At 48.1% G+C, this 17,197-nt stretch overlaps 1 protein-coding gene across 1 annotated transcript; it reads left to right on the forward strand.

The window, feature by feature from the left end:
• The first annotated feature begins 6,919 nt into the window (after nt 1-6,919).
• AMZ1 (archaelysin family metallopeptidase 1) lies at nt 6,920-15,532 on the forward strand. Its single transcript, XM_009700270.1, has 6 exons — nt 6,920-7,256; nt 7,899-8,066; nt 8,938-9,066; nt 9,409-9,572; nt 10,911-11,087; nt 14,828-15,532. The coding sequence occupies exons 1-6, from the start codon at nt 6,953-6,955 to the stop codon at nt 15,395-15,397; spliced, it is 1,512 nt and encodes a 503-aa protein (XP_009698572.1). The 5' UTR covers nt 6,920-6,952; the 3' UTR covers nt 15,398-15,532.
• The last annotated feature ends 1,665 nt before the right edge of the window (nt 15,533-17,197 follow it).

Below are 17,197 nucleotides of genomic sequence, written 5' to 3' on the forward strand. Positions count from 1 at the left end.
GCCGTCTTTGGTGCATCCTCCCGGGGGCTGAGCTCGGGGTATCCTGCCCAGCGGTGCCGGGGGCCGTGCTTGGTGCATCGTCCCAGGGTGCTGGGGGGGCTTGGTGCTTCCCCACACACCCACTCCGGGGATCAGCATCAACTGTCCCTTTTCCAAATCAGCAGGGCCGGGGGCGGGGGGCTCAGGCATCCCAGGAGCAGGACCAGCTTCTGCAGCGTTTCCAGAACATGCCTGCCTCTTACCCAGCAAACCTGCGGGCTGGCAGAGCTGTCTGATGGTTAGGGTACAGCTGGCCACTAAGAAATCTTGGGTTGGGGTCTGTTGTTGTGTCCCCCCAGCCCATGCTGGTTCTGGGGCTCCTCGGCCGCAGTCCTACCTTGGAGCCCCCTCCTTGGCTGTAAAATGCACATAAACATCCCCTACCTGGCAGCACCACTTAAAAAGCACTTGATTTCTTGGGAGGAGGCACGGTATTACGGTGCGTTTATACTGCATGATGAACCACTTTTATAATGCCTGTGCTCAAGGGAATATCTAACCGTTGCCATACCTGTTTGGGCATTCATCTGTATGGAAAATGCAGCCTCTTTCCTGGCTAACACTGGGGTTGTCTCATAGAAACCATTTAGTCTGTCTAGACAAGTATGATGAAGAGCAAAGTGCCTGGAGCCGTGACTGATTAGAGCTCGGGTATCTCTGCAGCGTTAGGTTTGTTGCCCAGCTCTGATTAGGTGTCCCACCGTGCTTTTGGGGCTTCGGTTAGCAAATGCAGAGCGACCAGCCAGTAGATTGTAGAGGTTTGTCTCATGTAAGAGCAAGGGAAGAGGAATGCAGCCAGCTCTTCATCACACATGTGCACGGGAGAAGCATCACAGAGAGTTTAACCGGACTAAAATGAACAGAAAACGTGCTGAAAATGATGAATAAATGGGTGACGAGGGGGAGGGAGCTTACTTTCCGGAGGGGAGCACAGAGAAGTTCATGAATGTTTGTATGACACTTAGAGAGTCTCAAATAGAAGGCACTAAAAAAAAAAAAAGATAGCATTGTATATGAGCATGGAACAAATAAAATCCATAGAACAGAAGACAGAAACAGGGATAATGTATGTTCTTCGTACATATTCAAATAAAGAAAAGTGTATTGAAGAGAGCAGGCTTTAACGTAAAACAAAATCAAGGGGAAAGTGGATGTGTAGGTGTTCTTAAATACTTAAGAATACTTCAGTAAGGACAGATGGAAGCATCTGTCTCCATTTTAGGTATTTAATGACCTTTACAAATCTAGTCTTTAACCCTGCAAACATTTCTACATATGAGTTGTCCATCTGACTTGTCCAACAGTCCAAGTAAATTAATGAGGAAGATTCATGTGAGGACAAACTTCCAGGCCTGAGCCTTGCAGCAATAACATACCAATCAATCACAGCTCCAATATGACAGCTAGATTCTTCTCCCAGTAAATGCATCTGTGAATCCCTGAAGGTTTCCACAGCACCAGGGATGACTCTTTTTGAGAGAGACCACACAAACCATCTGTTTCCGAGTCACAAGCATATTCTAGAGACATTACACATAAATATTATTGGGATCTGGCAGTACTTCAGGCCAGAAGGTTTTATCTAACTTTATCGTCTGGAACACATACAGACCTGACTCAGTGTTTTGTGGCCATTTAATGCAAAGTGAACGGAAGATGCTACAGTTCCTTGTGGGTACAACTACGGGGATGATCAGGTCCAGAGTATATTTTCTCCATGAGCAGAGGAGATTGATTCTGAGAAGTGCTGAGCACCTTGAAATTCCCCCCCAGCTCCTGGGAGCTGCCCCATTTCAGGTCTGAACCTGGCGAAAGAGATTTGGTCTGGCCCCAGCAGCTGAGCTTATTCAGCGAGCAAAGCCTGGCTCTGTGCAAGGGGCTATGTTGAGGTCCTCGAGGAAGGAGCTGGACTGGTGAGAATTTTATCTGGACCAGAGTTAAATGCTCCTATACCTTGGTGTCCTCTCTCTGTCCCATCACGCCGGAATTTTTTATTGAGAGTTCAGCTTCTCAGCGAAGAAAAATCTCTTTCTATACATATCATCAAATAAATGGAGAAAATTGCTTTCAGGCTGTCATCTGTGTGATGCTGGGAAGGAGAGGCTGATCCTGGAGTAGCAGTAGCAGACACCAACTGCAAATCTCAGGAAAAGAGCTATTAAGCAACTAGGGCATGTGTTGATAATTAGTTAACGCTTGTTATGTGTGCTCTGGGCTTTTCATTTCTGTTGACTGGCTATGAATTTTCTGCACTATCACTGCTTGTTTACAGTACAGCACCTAACTCAGGCAATTAATCAGTTTTAAGAGACTCTGCTAATGTCCCTCTGATATCCGAAGAGCCCAGTTAAGCGAGTCTGCCTCTAAATGCTTCACAAGAGCTGAGACGGGAAGGAAAGAGGAGGACTCCCCTTCTCTGCATCTGCAGCCTGCAGTGTATTTGAGCGAGCCAGAGTTAGAAATGGCTTACAAGTTGACCTATAAAATAAACAACCTTAGAATGACCAGCTTAAAAAAAAACCAAACAAAAACCCAACACCCCACACCCCACACCCCCCCCCAACAATCTGTACAATGTTAGGGTCAAATAAATCCATTATGTACTGAGTGCCCTTCTCTGGACCTGTACTACATGGATTTTCTGCACACAAGACCATTTCTATCTTGTCAGAATATCCTGAATGAACTTGCGCCGTATGATATTGCCTTGGCTTTTGCGAATTACGCTGTTACTGTCAGCCCCAGGCATATCTATCCAAGAAAGCAACGTCAATATAATAAAGAATAAATGACATATCTGTGAATTACAAAAAGAATAATTCATAGGTAATTTTCAATTACAGAGAATAATTTATAGGTGCCTGATTTGCAAAGAGAATAATTTATGAGTAACCTGAATTGCATATAAAGCACATTTACAGGTTACTGTAAGAAAGGGAGTATACCGACGGCTCAGCTGTCACGTGCTGAGACTGCATTTTGAGGGCATTTCTTGCAAAAACACCCACCATGAAAAAAAAAAAAAATCCATCAAATTCCATAGTAACAAGATCTGTGTAATACACCCCACCTGATCTGAAACCTCTGTGTGTTACCAAAAGCCAGACCCACGGCCCGTGTTGTCCGTGGAGCTCCTGCCTCGCATCAGGCACCACAAGCAGAAAGGCCACAACTGGGTTCCTACAAGACAACCACGGAAAAGGCTGTCCCCGACAGCGGACAAGGAGCCAAGTGCCAAAGCCTTTGGGTTGTGTGTGTTTACACTGCACTGCGTGGATATGATGATGAATCACAGTAAAGATACGAATGACGGAAAAGGGAGGGAGGTCTCCCTAACCTGGATGAGCATTCCCAGCACAGGCTGGCTCCTTCCCTGCCCTGTTAGGGACCCTGCGGGTGTCAGGAGGGCACAAGCTCCTCTGTTTCATACTGCACAGACGGGCATCGCTCCTTCATACCATCCCATACGGGTGCTCCTCCTTTTGGAAAAATTACAATATTGGCAAACGGCTGCAAGATGGAATGACAAAATGCAGATTGGGAATGGGAGGGTTTTTTCTAATGGTAAAAGTAGAGAATGGCACACGAGTGGATGTGGCGAGTATCTCCACTTGCAGCGGATCTTTACACTTTTATTTTGCTTAAAAAATTTCCCCAAGTGCAACTACAAGTTATTGGCCTTTTAAATAAAAAGTTACTTTCTCCTCCTCTGGACTTGCTAGTCAAGTCCTACGGCTTGTCATTAAACAAGGGGCCAAATTAGCTGCTCTTTCCTTTAAAGACATGATGTGTCCTTCCTATATACCTGAAGGGCAGAAGGATGCATCGGTGCTTCCACATCTTCACCACCACCTTGGCATCTTAAAAAAAAAAAGGCGGTGGTGGTGTGTTGGTGGGGAGAAATATCCAAGCTGAAGTGCCATTCCCTCCTGAAACATTGCATTAGGGAGTTATACAAGGCACCCTTGACATAAGAGCTAAAAATTACAAAGCCTTTTTGCACTACTTCAGTTAATGAAACGCTAAATTCATATATTAGATTAAGCACAAATAACATCTAGTATAGTTAATTTTGTAAAACGGCTTCTTTTTTTAAACTGCTAAAGTTGTCCGTAAAAATTTTCTGAAGCATTAATTACCTCCAGTGAATTATTTTAGAAAAGCTTGTTAAAGAGAAGTAGTTGTGTTGGATTTGGAGAGTGTAATGGGTTGCTGCTATGCTGTCGGAGGCAAAACCAGACTCTCCAGGAGAAGGAGGCACGCGTCGCTCCCGACTGTGCGTTGCAAGTGAATTCCTGTGCTTGAGCTTTCAGACCACTGGAGCATGATCGTGGACATCCTTGGGCATGGTGGACATCACAAAACACCCGTGGTCATAGCTGGGAATGTCTGGAGCTGGGTGAATGTCCCCTTTTAGAAAGCCTTGGGAAACAATGTATATCCCATAGCTTTGGGCTCACACTATATTCCACGAGAGAGCCTGGGGGAACACACGCTAAAAGACTGTGAGCTCATTGTATTTGCTGTTGCATACATCCCCTCTTTGCTGCTTCCCATTTAGAAGAGAAAAATCCATTCATTTTCTAACCAGCTCCTCCTCCCCCAGACCCACTCTCCATTTATTGCCAGGAAGCACTAACGAAAGCGGCTCGTGCTTCTCAGAAACCTTCTTTGACAAAAATCACTCTCAACCTGGACCAAATGCAAAGCCTCCCCTTGGTTTCCTGGGGAGCAATAGGCAGTCGGTAGCTCACAGGGTCACATCCTCAGTGATTTTAATATTGCTACTAGTTTCCTAGTGAAAGTTCTGCATATGACTGGAAAAATGATGCTTGTATTTAAAGTTTGTGCAGAACACGTGAAATCTTCACCCTAGGAAAATGCAAGTCTTTGCCCTAGCCCAAGGCAAAACTCCTGTTGACCTGGTGGGATCAGACTCTCACTTCGTCCTCCCCAAACGGGAAGCGAGTCAGATCTGTAGAGATTTGGGTGACAAAGCACAGAACAACCCCACACGAACTCTTGTTGCTACCTGTAAAAACCAGCAGAAGCAATTTGGACATTTTTTAGGCAGTAAGAAACGGCTGAGAAAGCATCACAGATTTTATTTCTAAACTTTCATGGGATTAGGGCCCTTGTACCACTTCAGATCCCACCGTGCCATCTGCTGTCAGCCTTTAATGCTAGCAAAATACAAAGCTTGCAAAAATAAAACTGCTTAGTGGCTCCTACTCCTAGGCTATATACCCTTAGGACCAAAAAAGATCATACAAAACGAGTCTTTTCTAAGGGCTGCTTATACATACACGTATCTTCCCAAGGGTTAGATGTAAAGAAATTCGGTGTTAATTTTAATGGGCTGCCGCCTTTCTGTTACGGTGCAAACTACCAGCGCCTTCTCTGCATAACTGAGGAAAGACTTTGGCTCATGTTGGTACTATTTTTTAAATATTGAATTATCTTCTTATACTGTTGTCCTCAAGGGCCACTGAATGCCACTTACCTGGCAGAGCTAGGCTGCAGACGTACTTGAGTTATAGACTTAACTAGTTCCTCCTAAAAATATTTCACCTCTTTTTTTTTCTGTGGTTGAATTATGCTGTTATAATGGCGATGGTCAGCATTTGCTTATCCACCCAGAAAGCTTGTCTGGTTTCTTTGAAGTTAGTATTAACTTGCCTAGAAACTCTGTGCTTTGGTGCATATATACCTGTGTGTTTTTCATTCTGCTGTATACAGGTGGAGCACTTACCTGTGGTAGGCAGCTTTGCCCAAAGTACTGCTCCAAAACACTCTAGCTCTACTTGGCATGATCTCCTTACACAAAATAAATGTCTTTTTGGAAAAATCCAGACATAGGTCAGCCATAAGGGCTGTACTTTGTTTCCTCTTTTTCTTCCCTTTCCCCAAGATGTCTGCTGGAATCTCTGTAAGTGCATACACTGCACTGGGAAAGAGGTGCTTGACTTCTGCAGCTTTGGAAAACGCTGGCCTTAGAAAGGACCCTGGAGAGGATATTTCCAGGATGCTCTGAATTAATGTCTTTCTGCTGCAGGCTTTCATTTGCTCTTTACTTACCACTTTCCGTCATCACCAGCATTCTTGACGCTAACACGGTGTGACATGAAGTTATTCATGAAGTGCCGTGATGGCAATGGGCCCCAACATATCTTGCTGGAGAGGCAGCACCAGCAAACACGAGTCTCGCACACCAAGTCCCACCTGTGGGTCAGGCTGGGCAAACCTTCCCGCACCTTGCAGCCTGACAGCAGCCCTGGGAGCCAGCAGATGCCCCAGGTCAACACCTAAGAGTGAGGATTAAAAGCTGTTAGAGGAAATGGTCAACAGTGAACGGCTGCTTTCACTGGTGTCAGGTAAGTCAGAAGTTTAGGCTTCTGATAGATAGATAGGTAAAGACCAAGATCTACCTCGTCTTTCCTGCCATGGACCTAGGGCTTTGAGAGCCCCCAGGAGGGTGGGTTAGCCCAAGCAAAAAGGAGCATGAGCTTTCAACATCATATGAGGGCCAGTGCAGCCCATGTTAGTGGGAACCCCAAAAACCCACACACACACACAAAAAAAATCAAACTATCTGATTTAATCCAGACATCTGGCAGCAATATTGGGGCTATGCATTCTTGAGCACCATCTACTGGTACACCGCCCATAAACCAGTGACATACACGCAGATATAGCGCACCCTGTAACACCTGCTCTCACGTAAATGTGTAAGGCTCCTGGCCAGCACTAGGCACAGCATTTATAAGCTCCCAATCAAGCCTTACAGCTGGGATCTTGGGACAAACTGCTCCGAGAGCAAAGTGTGAGAAGGTTTCCAGGTCCCTCTCGAGGCCCCGTGCAGACGGCTGCATCCCCTCCCGCAGGCAGTGCCACAGCCGTGGGTCTCCCCGCGATGCTGCAGTGCAAACACGCTCAGGAATTCAGCTTCGGGCCCCGGGCTCTGAAGGACGCGCTCATCTCCACCGACCCAGCCCTGCAGGAGCTCTACGCCAAAGCTTTCTCCAGGGCAGAGAAGTTGTTCCTCTCTGAAGCCTACAACCCGCAGAGAACGCTCTTCTGCACGCTGCTCATCCGGACGGCTTTCGACTGGCTCCTCAGCCACCCCGATGCCCCCGAGGACTTTGAGACGTTCTATCATGCCATGCTGAGGAGGAAGCAGAACTTCTATCGAAAGCACATTTACCTGCAACCTATAGGTAACGTGGGCATCTTCACTGAGCCACCTGGAAAGATACAGGAGGGAGGTGGGTGGTGCTGAAGGCTACTAACATCCTCTTCTAAGGACTAACTGCGAAATGCAATTGCCATAGCAAAGATAAGTGTAATACCAAAGGCTCAGACATGCCTCCGGTCCAGAGTCACAAGCCGTGATGACAACCATCAGTAGACCTGCCCTGTAAATGGTATCTGTGCCCCTGGGTGAGACTTGCTATGAATATATCTATGCATGCATACATACCTGTATATCTATATGTAAAACAATGCTGGATAAAAGAGCATTTCTGGAGCTCCATCCCTGTTGGTTCGTTAAAAACAGCCAGCCGTTCTCATGTTCATCTTTCTGCCCAACCTAAATAGGAGACCACCTTCCTAGCACATCTGCTCTGCTAACGAGAGAGCATACCAATACCTCAAGCCACCTGAGAAAGAGCCCCCTCTTCTCCTCCATATCTGTATAACCGTCTAGAGATGTCCACCACATCCCAGAGCAAGCAATTAACTTTAGAATGAACCAGCCCTCCTCTGCCCCAGTTGCTGTGGCCAGCCCCCCAAAACCCCTTCAGACCCTGTAGTTCACCCTGGCTTTAAGGAACTGCTAATAGAGCTTTTCTTCTTAGACTTAATCGAAGGGCCTGCCGGGCTCTCGCTGCTGGATTCCCTGCAGAGCTGTGTCGAGTCTTTCTTCCTGGGTCTCCGTGTGAAGTGCCTTCCCTCCATCCCCATCTCTTCCATTCACTGCTGCTACCGTCACAGCCGGGACTCGGACAGGGTGCAGCTTCACGCAGGTAAGGACCGGGGAGCCCACAGAGGCATCAGCTTGGCATGGGGCATGAGACGTCCCTTAGGAAATGCCCGAAATAGCCTGAGCAGGGAGGGGGTGAGGAAGGGAGTGAAAAGGGAGAAATCCTGTTCCCATGGAAAACCCAGAACTTTGAGGCTGGAAACTGGAATAAAAAACAAAGTGCCTTTCATCATATTTTCCTCTGCTGTTTATATTTTTCAGCGCTATTATGTTTAGGCCCAGCTCTGCAAAGTGATCAGATCAGCTCTGCGGGAAGGCACTGTTGATTTGGTGTAGTTTGAGTTCTTCCATCTCTTGTCCAGAGCCAAAGTAAATTCGTGGCCTGGGTGGTGCAGGTGGGGAACTCACTGGCCTTTCATGTTAGGAAATTTGGGTTCAAGTGTCACACAGCTCCCCAGGGAAATGGGTTTGTCAGCTGCCAAACTCACGCTGCGCAGACGTCCATCTGGAACAAGCTGTTTGCAGGTACCGCGGGCAGCACGTGCTCAGCACAGACCCAGCGCTGCATCGAGGCGGCTGCTGCAGCTCAGATCTGAAATGGCTGTAGGGGAAATCTTCTACTTCCAGGCCCTTATTTCCATGCGTTGGTACTGAATTCACTTACATCTCTGCCCTTAGCCCTGCTTTGTTTTAGCTCTGTGCTCAGCACCACTCCAAAGCCAGGGCTGCTCATACTTTGACTCGAGGGGATGAGCTACACAGCCGTGGTTCTGATCCAAGATGCTGAATCCAGCAGCTCTGCCTGTCTGTGGCTTGGATTACATCCTCCTCCCCATGAGCAGCAGAAATTCTGGCTCTTGCATGTCTTCCAGGGATGCTTCATTTTAATGAACGTCTCTCTTGTATTTGTCCAGATGGGATCCTGAATTTCCTGAAGAACAACAAGCCCATGGATGCCCTTTGTGTCCTTGGACTCACTCTTCTGGACCTGTACCCATGTGAGACATGGAGCTTCACGTTCAGCAAATTCCTGCCAGGACAAGGTGGGATTGGTGTCCCGTGCTCTCCTAACACAGTGTGCGAGTAAGGCAGCACTGTACCAAAAAGCCTTCCCTGGGAGACTGGAATAGCCAAATCTTATCATTAACATTTTATTCACTCCCTGATAAGAGGAACTAGATTTTCCCAATTTAAAATTAGGGGAGTCAGAGCTCCTGATCCCAGCAAAGGTAACTGAGGTGCTACAAGCCTTTTGGGAAGTTTGTCTCATCACCCCCTGTGTGCTCAACTGGGCTGTGCTACAACACCTTTCTTGTCATGCTGCCTAAGGTGAGAGACAGTCATAAGAGAGCTGATGCCTAACTTGTACGCGCCTGTCTTTACAGAAGTGGGAGTCTGCAGCTTTGCCCGATTTTCTGGGGATTTCCCCCAGGCTGGTTGTAGCAGCTTGAACCCACTCACGCAGAAGGAACAGTTATGCGAAGTCAGCAAGGAAGGCAGAGAGCGGACATTGCCGTTCAGTGCCCAAGAGATGGTCCAGTGCTGTAAGGTAGGACCAGCAGTCTCCTGCACCCCATATTTCTTGCCATGTACAGTTAAATATTTCAGACCTGGTCATAATCCATGTCTCAGCCTAGCAAAGCAGGCATAAGACTGCTCCCAGAAGACGCAGACAATCAGAGCCAAGTCCACACGTTTAATGCAGTCCTAAAGAGCTTGCATTTCAGTGCACCACGTCACAGACTATTCTTACTCCCCTTGCCACGGGAGCAAACGATAGCATCAGCTGTACAGTGAGGATACAGGACTTGCCTTACGTCATGGAGCAACACCGAGACAAAAACCCTGCCCAGCTCCCAGGCTCATGCTTGGGTAATCTTGAGTATTTTGCTTGCCAGGCGATGCACGTGCAGTAGGCAGTGTTAGCTGGTACGGTATCTGGAGGTTATTCAGAATATCTGGTGGGGTTGTGTGTTAACTGACGGGTGGCTGGGAAGGGGGGACTCTGTCTTCCTTAGACATTGGTATCCATGAGGGGAGAGGACCACTTGCCAGACCTGCTTACATGGATGGATGAGAAAAATATCTCAGACAAGTTTGCACATAAATTTATATGCAGATGCCCTTAAATCCCGTTCATCTCCGACACATCCTCTTCACGAGCGCCGTCCTCCCTCATCCCAGCATCTCCCCTGTGCCCTCGTGCCAGCTCTGCTTCTGGCATTTCTCCCAAAGCTGGCCCATGTGGAGCAGCCGCACCAACACCTTCGATGCCATTTCTCTCTGCCTCCCCTGGTATTTGCTCAGGATTTTCTAGTCTGAGGTCTCTTCCTGTAGTAATTTTAAATGATGTTAGATGGCAATGGGAGGAAGAGGAGGGAAATCCTCCATCCTCAGCCTTTCCACGGTTGCCAATTCCCAAGGCAGTCATGCTTGGCCAGCTGACTACAGCTTAGCTTTTGCTTTGGCATCAACGTTAAGAGCATCTGCTTTGGAAGGACCCAGATCTGTTATTGCCAATAGCTTCTCACATGGACTGTGCCATTATTTTTAGACCTCAGTGGAACTGTTTTTCCCTCTTAAAAAAAAACCCAAACACCAAGCTGTTATTGGGGAAGAGAGTGACAGCAGCACTGTCCGACAGCTCTGAACATGCTATCTACAGGGTCTTCTAACAAACACACCCACCCTTCCTCCTCCACCATACAAACGTGGATGTCGGGTACCTGGGAAGAAGGGAGCCACGTTCTCCTTTCACCTCAGACTGGCAGGGCTGAGCAATGAGTCGGTTGGGAAGCTGGGAAAGTGGCACAGCAGAGGAGGAAGAGGAGGGGGCAGCAAACGCAGGAATGACCATGTGCTGCTGTGATTTTTGCTTTCTTGACAGGTGACCTGTCACGAGATCTGTCACCTGATGGGGCTGGGGACCTGCCGCTGGCTGCAGTGCATCATGCAGGGCGCGCTGAGCCTGGACGAAGCCCTGCTGCGTCCTCTGGAGCCCTGTCCCATCTGCCTGCGGAAGCTGCAGCACGTCGTGGGCTTCAAACTCGTCGAGCGCTACAGGGTGAGAGACAGATCCACCAGCCCTTCCTGGAGCAAGGGGACATGGCATGGAGCAGAGCAGCTCACCCCAAATCACAGCATTCAATGTGCTGTACCTGCGGGTCAAACGCAGATGCTCTCAGTGCAAGGTGCTAAGAAAAGCAAGCTTACACCTAAACAAGGGTGGTGGTGGTGTACACCTGGTCTGTGATTAACGCAGCACTTTACACAAACTCGAGGGGTTTTTGGCTGTTCACAACAGGGGACAATGCAACAATTCGACCACATTTTGCTACTCCCAAAAATGAGGTGGGGAGGGCAGGCAGATTTCAAGCCAGAGCGGCAGTGAGCACAGCGATTCCCATGTCTATGCCCTTCCCTATGTGCCACTATGGTTTTCTGCCTCTCTGGGGCTGCTGGTAACAGGGAGAAAATATTAAGTGCAGACTTTGCTGTAGTTCCTCTGTTTAAAGAGATAAAAAAGGATCCCAAATTATTACCCCCTAATAAGTGGAGGGTCTCAGACTCATCTTTTGTCGCTTCTCTCCCACCCATAAAACTGCTAACATCACATTTAGACAACAACAGGATTAGTGCTAAGATGTCCTTAGCTCTAGAAAAAGTTTTCTACCTCTGCTATCTAAAAAGCAGGATTCAGTAGCCAAATGGCTAGCAGAATAGAAATAACATCATCATTCTCACTCAGCACTCTATCTTCTCCCTGGTTACAATTCCTGTCTGATACACATCATGTTCAGAGACAGGATTTTCCACCGCTGACTATTTTAAAGTCTGTGGGTTATATTTGTAACAAGATATATGCAGAATCAGAACAGGGATGCCTCTAGTTTCATTCAGCTTGGAATCAGATGCACAGAAACATGGCAAAGGACGTGGGGGGAAAAAAAACCCACCACATTTCTGTGGTTTTGCTGCTTGTCTGTGCATCTGCGGTGGTGTTAGCCCTGACGCCGTGGCTGTTTGGTCCCTGCTCCTGTCTCAGAGGTGCCTAAATTGCCCAGACTACCACAGGAATAAATTCTGGTTTATTTAAACACGCAGCCTGTCAGCATCCAGCTATTGCTTTCTAGAAGAGAACTGCCATCTGCATTAAGTTTTTCTAGAAACATTTTTGCCTTTACACCTGCAGTAAATACTGTAATTGGCTCAGCATCCCCTGGTGACAGTGAACACAAACCTGAAGAAAGGATATGCTTGCCAAATGTCACATCTGCTTCCTTGACAAGGAAAAGCTCAGCTAGATATGGTACAAGCTGGTGTAAGAGAGTTGTGATAATCTCTGTAAGAGGCTTTGCTACAGCTTTGAGAGGAAATATAAATGCCAGAGATGAATTAAATAGTTGAGGAACCTGAACAGAAGAGAGCACAAAGCATTTGGAGACAATACCGGATAGCAAAGTTACTTGCTAAGCACGTTTTGAGAGGTTGTGGCTGGCCAAATGCAAATCTGAAGTCCCATTTCCCTTTGGAAAACTAGCACAGATCCCCACCTGCCAGATAACAGCCCCAGACGCTCGTAATAAACGCAGGAAATGCCAGACACAAAGCTGTTCCTCGCCAGGAGCAGGTAATACTGCTGAAGGCTGCGACTGAGACAGGGTGACGGCAGAAGAGATGTGGGACAGGAAAGCAGTCCTTACGCAGGAGGAAGACCCCTGCAATTTATCCGAGTTGCACTCAGAACCATACTCCCGTTTTTTTCATCCTAGCTGCTTATTCCAGCGTGAGTCATCTTGAAAACTGAGAGCAAATCAATTCTCATGGTGTTTCCCCACTACAATCAACATTTCCACCTCCTGCTTCTGCGGCATCTCAGGCTGCTCTGCACGTAGCGCCCGGGTTAGTTTGCAGTGGCCACGCTGCAGAAGATGACAGTGCTCGAGCTGCTGGTAGAGGTTGGGTTAGGTACCTCCTCATCGTGGCGTTCACCGCAGTATCTGCCCTGGGGCTGTGCTGCCACTGGGGCTGACAGCGCTGCCATGGCAGAGGGGTTTGGAAAAACTTCCAGTGCCAAACCTGGAGCCCCTTGAGGTGTCAGACAAGGGTTTTCATTCTTAGTGACTTACTTGGGGTGAGCATCCACTTCAAATGCTCTTGCCTGCAGGTAAGCTAGATCCATGAAGAGGTTATCCCTTTCGAGTTAAATAGGAGAACATAAAAAGAGGCTGCAGCCCTACAAACCCTTCCCAAGTTCGAATCAATAAACCACCCAAAGGATGAGAGACAGGAACGATTTTAAGGTTTTGGTAGTGATCTTGAGTCAATCATCCCCTTCTTTTGCCTTAAATAATCCAAATGTGCTGTTTGAACATCCTCATCTCCACAGCTTTTTCTCTTCTTGGGAACCGGGCTAAGTAGCAGTTGTGATTTCTTCCCAGATTCACTGCTCTTGGGAACGTTAAGAGCCATTATAAAATCATGGGCTGGTTGCAGCTTTCAAATAGCTTTGCTGTCCCCTTCCCTACTCCGGCTCCTATTGCAGCTTCTGGTGCCGCCTTTGTTTTTTAAACCCAGAGGGATGGAAGGGCTATTGGAGGTGGGATGAGGCAGGAGAAAAGTTGTCCCTTTACATTTTTTTCTTGCCCCAGAGGGAGGGGGCAGGGTGAATTAACTTAGCTGAAAGAGTCCATTTTATTCTTGTATGAAATTGTTCCCTGAGGCTTCGTGCACAGACTGAAATGTGAAACAGGGCCGATTTCTCCCACCCACTCAATTTGAGCTCTTTATCCTTTCTGTCACTTGCCTGAAGAAAGAGCAATAGAGGAGGGAAGGGGGAGGGAGCAGCAGGGTGCTGCGGGAGAAGGGAGCTTTGCCAGCCTGGAAATCTCCTGCCCGCTTCTCAAACACTACGGCTCTCCCTCAGCTGAGCACGTACGGACCCAGCACCGGGACCGGCGCACCGGGGGCTGCATCTCGGGTTCATGCTCCGAACTGTCACTGCTGTTTCCTAAAGCAATCACAGAGCTTTGCAAAGGTATCAGCTGGGAGCTGCAGAAAGTCAAGGTGAAGAAATAGGCCACAAGGGTGCGAAAAAGCTGAATAACACACAAAAAACCCCCAACCCCAATACATGCCAACAAGACAGACAAGGAGATCACCTTTTATCCAGCAACGACTGGAGCACTGAGATTCATTCCCCAAAGCATAAAGGATAAATGTGCCAGAAGCAACCCATTATATGCCCCATTGTAGCATTTAATATTTAAAAAGGAAATTGTCTCGGACGTTTTCCTTTCATTAATTCTTCTGGAGCCTGGCCTTCCCACTTGTGCGTTTAGGCTCGAGAGGGGAAGAGCTATTCTTTGGAATAAAATGCACGTTACCACAGGAGTTAAGGACATGATGAAACCAGACCCTTCACCACTATCTCAGGAGCTTTTATAGTGACACAGCTTCCTCTAGAGAGGCGCTGGTTTGGCTCCTGTGGCGATCACATCCACATGGCAGGGAGTGGGTTTGTGCTGTTTTCTCCTGCCATTTTCAATAACAGAGCAGATATAGTCCACATCTGACTGGAGGCAGCTCTGCCACAGACGCTAACTCCAAGAAAATGGGACAAGAGAAAGCCCTGGCTTTGTAGGGTAACCGTGAGTTGTCTGAACTCATCTTCTGGCAGAGAGAACCATGGCGTCTGAAGCTGAGCCACCCAAGGCGAATAGGCTTACCTGACAAACACTGGGAAAGACAGTTAATGGTTTTCCCTCGTTCTCTAAAATGAAACCTTTTTTCTTCTCATCACAGAAGCTCTACGCTTGGACACAGACTGTATTGTCAACATGGCCAAGGCAAGAGTCAGCAGACCTGTCCACCTCGGAGGACATCCTTCCGTTCAGCTCAGACTCCGGGATGTGCTGCGAGAATGACTCCGAGGCTGTGACCTCCTTGTCCGAGCCGCTGACACCAGACACCTGCAGCCAGGCCCTCTCCATCGGCCAGGAGCTGGAACATGACGAGCACTCGTGTTCGCTGGCGGAGGTGCACAGCCAGCCCCAGCTCGCCGGGCCCACCAAGTCCACAGATACCATTAAAGATTATGAACTGTGGCTGGAGATGTGCATTGCTGCCCTAGAGAGGAACGTCTCCGAGGAGGAACTGGCTCAAGTAGACAAGACCGTGGATGCCCTGGCTAAATGGGAAATGTTTACAGGACAACTGCCTGCTATGAAGAAGGACCTACCCTTTGCTAGGGACAACGCCGGGCTACGGAAAGTTCTGGGGGACAAATTTTCCTCCTTGCGGAGGAAACTGAGTTCCAGAAAACTGTCCAAAGGGGAATCGTCCCCTCATCATTGGAGGTGGGAGGAAAACTAGGCTGGGTCTGCCTTGGGTTGGGCCAGCTTTGCTCCCACAGCTTTGGTTACGTTACTGCCCTACTTCTGGCCTTTCTCACCACAAGTTGTTGCTGAGAGAGAGAAACAGCAACTCCCCACAGGAATAAAAGTTGTTCCTTTTTCTGAGATTGCTAACATTTTTTGATGTGATCAGTTCTTCTCTCAGGGTTTTTCCTGTGCTGGTCTAAGTGACAGCACTACTCCAAACCCACATCAAATCCTATGTAGGTGCTTGTATTTTCTTGCTGTATTTTATTTGGTCTGAAGTTGGCCAGGAAGAGGTCCATATTAAACACTAAACATGTTGGCCCATCTGAATAAACAGATGCACGCTAAACCAGGACAGCTCTCCCGTACACAGAGCTCTTCCCTTGCCTAGCATTTTCAGTCTGAAGCACAGATTCTACTTCTCCCTCTCCTCTCCCCCCATACCAAATGTTCATCTCTGCCCTAGTCGCTGCAGGAGCACAACCGAGGCTGACGGACTCACGCTACGAGCAGGGGGGAGAGATGGAGGAGGACAGGCACGGAGTCAGCAAGTAAAGCAGAAAGATCCCTGGCAGCTTGTCTGCTGTAAAGAACAGTGTTAGTGTGATGACTGTCTTTTGGCAGACACTCAAGGGGATCTCCAGAGCTGCTTCAGTTCAAACAAAGCCAGGCTTGGAGCCGTGAGCTGTAACTACTCACCTCCTCTGTAGACTGGCACAAGAGAGAAAACCTTTGAAAACATTTACACGCTCATTGATTATTAACTTAAAAGGGGGAATTACATATGCATTCCTCTCTTTCTGCCTTGAGAAGTCAACACCCTGGCCCTTTGCCTCTTCTCTGCTCTGTAAGTCACCTGCCGAACACGGACGGGTGCTGTGCTGGCAGCCGGAGCTGCAGAGCCTGCCTTCCCATCGCCGGGGCACGCCGCTCCTCTCCGGCTATTTATAGACAGAGCTCAAGAGGCTGATGGGTTTTCGAGCTCTGTAACAGCAGCACACTGGGGGAAAGCCTGACTCCCTCCATCCCCAGTTCACTCAGACTTCAGGACTGATAACACTCTCTGCAGCTCACAGCTACATGGCCATGTTTCAGATTTCTCCTGTCTAAAAATCTCAGCAGGTAGGACTGGGTCTGGTTCAGCTGGGAGGAGAGATTGGATGTTTCCCTCAGAGGAGCTAATAGCTTTGGCTTTCCTGAGCTCTTGCCCTCTGAGGGCCTCAAACCACGCAGTAACCCTGCAATGCACTTTTGGAGCGGGAAGGGAGAGGATCAGTGGAAGACATTTGAGAAAAGCTTGAGATTTACACACGCACGTGAGTAGAAAGGGTGATCTCGTAATAAATTCAACTGGATTCCGGAAACACAAGTGACTTCACATCCGTATGATTCATACAGGGAGAAGAAGGGAGTTCTGGCTTCGGGACCGATGACGGCAATTCCTGGAAACGTTTTTTTCCAGGCTGCGCACCCGGACTCGGCGCAGACGCGGTGCAGCGGAGCCGCTCCTGCCGCCCTCTCCTGGCAGCCTCAAAGGCCATGGGGTTCTCATCCAACACATTCTTCCCAGCAGCAGTTTTCCAAACAAATCCTGCTTGAATTACAAATCCATGTACTGCCCCATACTTGCCCAGTTGTTGCCTTAACAGATTTACTATTTTAAGCAGGAGATTACTTTCTGTTCAGCCTTGTTTGCTCTCACTTGATTCTCTACTAAATCATTAGGCTGAACTTTAGAAACTTTCCAGAAAGAGGCCACAAACTCCGGATGACGATATTGCCTGAGGGAAAG

This window comes from Cariama cristata, unplaced genomic scaffold (genome assembly GCF_000690535.1).
Source record: "Cariama cristata isolate BGI_N322 unplaced genomic scaffold, ASM69053v1 scaffold2675, whole genome shotgun sequence".
NCBI lineage: Eukaryota > Metazoa > Chordata > Aves > Cariamiformes > Cariamidae > Cariama > Cariama cristata.

Bases quoted from the DNA above. Each gene is read 5' to 3' on its own strand.
- AMZ1 (XM_009700270.1), top strand. From the start codon at position 6,953: ATGCTGCAGTGCAAACACGCTCAGGAATTCAGCTTCGGGCCCCGGGCT. The intron at 8,067-8,937 runs GTAAGGACCGGG...GTATTTGTCCAG, and splicing joins CAGGGTGCAGCTTCACGCAG to ATGGGATCCTGAATTTCCTG. The intron at 9,573-10,910 runs GTAGGACCAGCA...CTTTCTTGACAG, and splicing joins AGATGGTCCAGTGCTGTAAG to GTGACCTGTCACGAGATCTG.